The sequence below is a fragment of the Penaeus monodon genome, unplaced genomic scaffold (genome assembly GCF_015228065.2).
Source record: "Penaeus monodon isolate SGIC_2016 unplaced genomic scaffold, NSTDA_Pmon_1 PmonScaffold_573, whole genome shotgun sequence".
Lineage (NCBI taxonomy): Eukaryota > Metazoa > Arthropoda > Malacostraca > Decapoda > Penaeidae > Penaeus > Penaeus monodon.
Window position 1 is genome coordinate 7501 of NW_023660696.1, and position 6517 is coordinate 14017.

A 6517-nucleotide genomic window follows, 5' to 3' on the forward strand; every position below is an offset into this window, starting at 1 on the left:
AGGAGGAGGATCCCGAGGACGAGGTGGAGGAGGAGGAGGAGGAGGAGGAGCCTCGTGCCGGCCTTGCTGACGAGTCGGTCGGGGAGGAGGATGTCCGCGTCGTCGTCGTCCTCGTCTGACACCTCATACCACGGCTTCTCCTCCCTCTTCTCCCTCTTCTCCCTCTCGGCGTGGTGGCCTCGCTCCCTCTCCCTCTCGCCTCGCTCGCCTCGCTCCCTCTCGCCGCGCTCGCCCGTCGAGGTCGAGGTCGAGGCGGCGTGGAGGCCCCGCACGGAGGCCTCGCTCACCTGCAGGCTCGACGGAGGCTTCAGAAACCATCATCGTCATTATTGTATTAAATTAAATATCATTATAGGTTATTATATTATTATTATGTCATTATATATTACTATATCAAATATTATCTTTATTATAGTATCAAATTAAATATTATAGATTATTATATTATTATTATATCAATATATTAAATATTATTATACATTATTATATTATTATATCATTATATATTACATTAATTATCATCATTACTGTTGGTATAACCATTATCATCATCATTACTATTATTAGGACTATTATTGTCATTACTGTTATTATGTCTCCCTCTCTCTGTTTCTGTCTGTCTCTCTCTCTCTCTCTCTCTCTCTCTCTCTCTCTCTCTCTCTCTCTCTCTCTCTCCCTCCCTTCCTCTCTCTCTCTCTCCCTCCCTTCCTCTCTCTCTCTCTCCCTCCCTTCCTCTCTCTCTCTCTCTTTCCCTCTCTCTCTCTTTCCCTCTCTCTCTCTTTCCCTCTCTCTCTCTTTCCCTCTCTCTCTCCCCCTCCCTCCCTCCCCCGCTCACCTTCCCGAGCGCCGCGACGGCCCTCTGCTCGCTCGAGATGTCGATGATGTTGGCCGTCCTGACGCTGAGCTGCTTCCTGAGGGAGGGCAGCAGCGTGAGGGCGTAGTCGACGGAGGAGGAGCAGGACGCGGCCGACGAGCCCCCCTTGCTGCTGCCGGCGTCGCCGACGGAAGCCCTGCCGACGGAGGCCCTGCCGAGGCTCAGCTGCCGCGCCGACTCGCTCTTGCTCACGTCGGAGGCGTGCGAGGGCGGGGACAGCGCCGACTCCGTCTTGCTGGCCTCGCTGGCCGCCGGCGACGCGCGCCCGCCCGCCGACGCCGAAGGGAGCAGCTCCTGCGTCGGCGCCACGCCCGACGCCGGAGGAGGAGGAGGCCCCGGAGGAGGAGGAGGCCCTAGAGGAGGAGGGCCCAGAGGAGGAGGAGGGCCCAGAGGAGGAGGAGGGCCCAGAGGAGGAGGAGGGCCCAGAGGAGGGCCCGCCGGCGAGGACGCGACGCCTCCTCCCGCCGCCGCCGCCGCGTCCCTGCTCAGGCCGGCCTTGTGGACGCCGAACTCGCCCTTGTAGGAGGACGAAGGGAAGCACGAGGAGGACGAGGACGAGGACGAGGAGGACGACGACGAGGAGGACGTGTATGGAGGGAAGTCGGGTCTCGGGTCCCACCTGGGGGACCTGAGTCCGTCGGGGCCCTCGGCCTCGAGGAGGAGCGCCCCCCCTCCCCCTCCCCTCGTCCCGCCCCCCTTGAGGACCGCTCCCTCGGGCACGGGAGGCAGCGGGGCGTCCTCGGGGGCCTCGAGGGGCAGCCCGGGGCCCGCGGCGCTGTCCTCGCCCACCCTCCGGGAGGGGGGAGGGGGAGGGGGAGGGGCGGAGGAGGAGGAGGAGGACGCCCCTCTGGCCCTGAGCCTCGGGGGCCCCTCGGGGAAGGCGGAGGAGGAGGAGCAGGAGGAGGAGGAGGAGGAGGAGGCGTGGGAAGGGGGGGCAGCGGGCGGAGGCGGCGCCGCGCAGGAGGCGGGGGGCGGGGAGGAGTAGGAGAAGGAAGAGGAGGAGGAGGAGGAGGAGGAGGAGGAGGAGGGCAGCAGGGGCGCCATCTTGGCCGCCGAGGGCCTGCCGAAGGACGACTCCGAGTCCGACGTCGTGGCGTCTAAGCCTCCGCCTCCTCCTCCTCCTGCTCCCCCTTCTCCTCCTCCTCCTCCTCCTCCTCCTCCAGGAAGGACCCCCCTGCCCGCCCTCATCCCGCGCCTCCCTCCTCCCCCTCCCCCTCCTCCTCCTCCCGTTCCTCTCCTGTTCCTGCCTCCAGACGCTCCTCTTCCTCTTCCTCCTCCTCCTCCTTCTTCTCCTCCTCCTCCTCCTCCACCCTTCCTTCCTCCTCCTTCTCTCGCTCCTCCTCCCTCCTCCTCCTCGGGTACGTCTCCTCCTCCTCCTCCTCCTCCTTCTTCTCCTCCTTCTTGCCCTGCTTGGCCTTGCTCTTCCTCGAAGGCCAAGGGGGACGCAGCGAGAACTTGTGCAGGAAGCCTCTGCGCTTCAAGGACGAGCTGGTGGAGGACGAGCTGGTGGTGGTGGTGGTGGAGGACGAGGTGGTGGTTGAGGAGGAGGTTGAGGACGAGGTGGTGGTGGAGGACGAGCTGGTGGAGGTGGTGGAGGAGGAGGTGGTGGAGGAGGTGGCGGTGGAGGAGGATGAGGTGGTGGTAGAGGACGAGGTGGAGGACGAGGTGGTGGAGGACGAGGTGGCGGTGGTGGAGGTCGACGAGGAAGTGGTGGCGGCGGAAGGGGAAGGGGGAGGGGCGGCGCGTCGGGGGGGACGTTGGAGGAGGAGGAGGAGGGATGAGGGAGACCGTGTTGGGGACCCTGCTGGTGTTGGGGATGGGGGAGACCGTGTTGGGGACTCTGCTGGTGTTGGGGATGAGGGAGACCCTGTTGGGGATGAAGGAGACCGTGTTGTTGGGGATGGGGGAGACCGTGTTGTTGGGGATGGGGGAGACCGTGTTGTTGGGGATGGGGGAGACCGTGTTGTTGGGGATGGGGGAGACCGTGTTGGGGACCCTGCTGGTGTTGGGGATGAAGGAGACCGTGTTGGGGACCCTGCTGGTGTTGGAGATGGGGGAGACCGTGTTGTTGGGGATGTTGGGGATGTTGGAGACCGTGTTGTTGTTGGGGGAGATCTCTCCGCTGCGTGGCGTTGCGAGAGACACTGCGCGCAGCGGAAATCCCGAGTGCCTCACACACTAAAAAGTGCCTGCCGTCGACGGAGGAGGAGGAGGAGCAGGAGGAGCAGGGAGGAGGAGGAGGAGGAGGAGGGTGAGAGGAAGAAGAAGAGGGAGGAGGGGCAGGGGGGGGGAGAAGAGAGGAGGAGGAGGAGGAGAGGAGGAAGGAGGAGGAGGAGGAGGAGAGGAGGAAGGAGGAAGGTGAGAAGAAGAAGAAGAGGGAGGAGGAGGAGAGGAGGAAGGAGGAGGGGCAGGGTGGGAAGAAGAGGGAGGAGGAGGAGGGTGGGAAGAGGAAGAGGAGGAGGAGGAGGAGGGTGCGGGAGCGCCACGAGGGGGGGGCACGGGAGGAGGAGGAGGAGGAGCAGCCGACGCAGCAGAAGGAGGCGCAGCAGAAGGAGGCGCCGAGAGGGAGGAGGACACAGGAGGAGAAGCAAGAGAAAGAGGAGGAAGGAGAGGAAGAAAAAGAGTAGCTCCTCCACCTCTCTCTCCTTCTCCACCTCCTCCTCCTCCACCTCTTTCTCCTCCTCCTTCTCCTCCTCCTTCTCCCCCTCGCCGCCCCCTGCCCCCGCCCCCCCCGCCCGGGTCGTCCTCCCCGACGCCCTCCTCCCCCCCCTCCCCCTCCCCCCCCTCCTCGGCGCTCGAAGGCTCGATTACCTCCAACACCGAGCAGGACCCGCTCTCGGAGGTCAGCGCCAAGAAGCTGCTGTTGGAGAAGGCGTTGGAGAAGGTGTTGGCGTTGGAGGGGGAGAAGGTGTTGGCGTTGGAGGGTGGGTTGGAGGGGGAGAAGGTGTTGGCGTTGGAGAAGGGGTTGGAGAAGGTGTTGGCGTTGGAGGGGGAGAAGGAGGTATTGGAGGCGTTGTTGGGGGAGAAGGTGGTGTTGGAGAAGGCGTTGGAGGCGAGGGCCAGCGCCCGCAGCCGCGCGCTCACCTCCTCACGGCTGCTGCTGGTGGGGGAGAAAGTGTTGGAGAAGCTGGCGGTGTTGGAGGGGAAGGTGCTCGCGGGGGAGGTGTTGGAGAAGGTGCTGGTGTTGATGGAGGAGGTGGTGGGGAAGGTGTTGGTGGAGAAGCCGTTGGAGGATGTGCTGTTGGGGAAGGTGTTAGAGGAGAAGCTGTTGTTGGGGAAGGTGTTGGAGAAATTGTTGCTGGGGAGGGTGGGAGAAGGTGGTGGAGGACCCACTGTTGGGGAAAGTGTTGCTGGGGAAGGTGGTGGAGAAGGTGGCGTTGTTAGGGTAGGCCGCGTTGTTGGAGAAGGTCGCGCTGTTGGGGACGGTGTTGGAGAAGGAGCTGTTGTTGGGGACGGTGTTGGAGAAGGAGCTGTTGTTGGGGAAGGTGTTGGAGAAGGAACTGTTGTTGAAGGACGCATTGTTGGAGAAGCAACTGTTGTTGAAGGACGCATTGTTGGAGAAGGAAATGTTGTCGAATGACGCATTGTTGGAGGTGTTGGAGAAGGTGTTGGAGAAGGCGTCGCTGATGAGGCCCAGGCCGGGCGAGAGGGAGGCGTCGGCCCAGTAGGGACGCCCCCCTCCCCCTCCTCCTCTCTCTCCCTTCCTCTCTCCCCCTTCTTCTTCTTCCCCTTCTCTCTCCTCTCCTTCTATTCCTCCCCCCCTCCGCCTCCCCCCACCTGACCCTCCCTTCTCCCTCCCTCCCCCCCTCCCCAGGGGCCTCCTCCGCGAGGGGGGGGGGAGGAGCAGGAGGGGGGGCGGGACGCGGAAGCCCCCGCGCCCCCCCGCCCCCCTCCCCCCCCCCGCCCCCCTTCCGCCGCGGCGTCGAGACGAAGCGAAGCGGCGTTCTCTCGCCCTCCGCTGCCTCCGCTTTATCACTTCCTCCTCCTCCTCCACTTCCTCTTCCTCCTCCTCCACTTCCTCTTCCTCCTCCTCCTCCTCCACTTCTTCCACCTCCTCCTCCTCTTTCTTCCCTTCCACCTTCTTCCTCCCCTTCCCCTTCCTCCTCCTCCTCCTCATCATCATCATCTCTATCCTCCCTCTCTCCCTCTCCCATCATCATCATCACCTCCTCCTCCTCCTCCTCCTCCTCCTCCTCTTCCTCTATCTCCTCTTCGCTGAAGGGGAAGAGGGAAGCGACCGACTCGGTGGAGGAGCCCAAAGCTGGCACGGGGGGGTCGCCTCCTCCTCCCCCCCCCTGCGCCCGCACCGCGCTCAGTTTGGCTCTGACGAAGGAGAAGAAGCAAAAAGGAATTAATAAGAAGAAGAAGGAGAAAAAGCAAAAAGGAATTAATAAAGAAGAAGAAGGAGAAGAAGAAGAAGGAGAAGAAGCAAAAAGGAATTAATAATAAGAAGAAGGAGAAGAAGAAGAAGGAGAAGAAGCAAAAAGGAATTAATAAGAAGAAGGAGAAGAAGAAGAAGGAGAAGAAGCAAAAAGGAATTAATAATAAGAAGAAGGAGAAGAAGAAGAAGGAGAAGAAGCAAAAAGGAATTAATAATAAGAAGAAGGAGAAGAAGCAAAAAGGAATTAATAAGAAGAAGGAGAAGGAGGAAAAAGGAATTAATAATAAGAAGAAGGAGAAGAAGCAAAAAGGAATTAATAAGAAGAAGGAGAAGAAGGAAGGAATTAATAAGAAGAAGAAGGAAAAAGAGAATAAATAAGGAAGAAGAAGAAGAAGGAATTAATAATAAGAAGGAAAAAGAGAATAAATAAGGAAGAAGAAGAAGAAGGAAGGAATTAATAATAATAATAAGAAGAAGAAGAAGGAAAAAAGAATTAATAATAATAATAAGAATAAAAGAATAAATAATAATAATAAGGTAGAAGAAGAAGGAAAAAAGAATAAATAAGGTAGAAGAAGAAGGAAAAAAAGAATTAATAAGAAGAAGGAATTAGGAATTAATACTAAGAAGAAGAGGAAGAAAAGAATAAGAAGAAGAAGGAAAAAAAGAATTAATAATGAACGAATGAAATCAATGAATGACATAAAAAATAAACAGAAAAGAAATGACTCTGATAGAAATAGAAAATAATTGAATATGAGATCATTAACTATGAAATTAAGTTAAATTTGATTAATCTGAAATTCCACAGGGAGAAATGACTCTGATTGCCTTATATCTAAAAATTAAAACAGAAAAACAAGAACTGCGAGAAGAACAAAAACAATTATGACATTTTTTTAAAAATTAAAAATTCATTTTGAAACTAAATCCACAAAAAAAAAACATTGTATTTTCATAAAATTAGTATCATGAATTTCAGTCTAAATCACATGGGAATGAATATGAGCACATCACATGGGAATGAATATGACCACATCACATGGAAATGAATATGAGCACATCACATGGGAATGAATATGACCACATCACATGGGAATGAATATGACCACATCGCATGGAAATGAATATGACCACATCACATGGAAATGAATATGACCACATCACATGGGAATATGACATGCCACATCACATGGAAATGAATATGACCACATCACATGGAAATGAATATGAGCACATCACATGGAAATGAATATGACCAC

The 6517-nt window shown here is 56.4% G+C and overlaps 1 protein-coding gene across 1 annotated transcript in view; it reads right to left on the reverse strand.

Moving 5' to 3' along the window:
- LOC119571274 (mucin-5AC-like) overlaps window positions 1–4578 on the reverse strand; it is a gene marked incomplete at its 3' end in the record, with an annotated part of 5382 nt that extends 804 nt beyond the window's left edge. The window contains exons 1-4 of the mRNA XM_037918664.1: window positions 3705–4578; window positions 2663–2996; window positions 836–1654; window positions 72–305 (exon numbers count right to left, since the gene is read on the reverse strand). Coding sequence (XP_037774592.1) covers window positions 72–305; window positions 836–1654; window positions 2663–2996; window positions 3705–4459 — 2142 coding nt within the window. The remainder of the gene's footprint in view (window positions 1–71; window positions 306–835; window positions 1655–2662; window positions 2997–3704) is intronic.
- Window positions 4579–6517: the final 1939 nt, after the last annotated feature.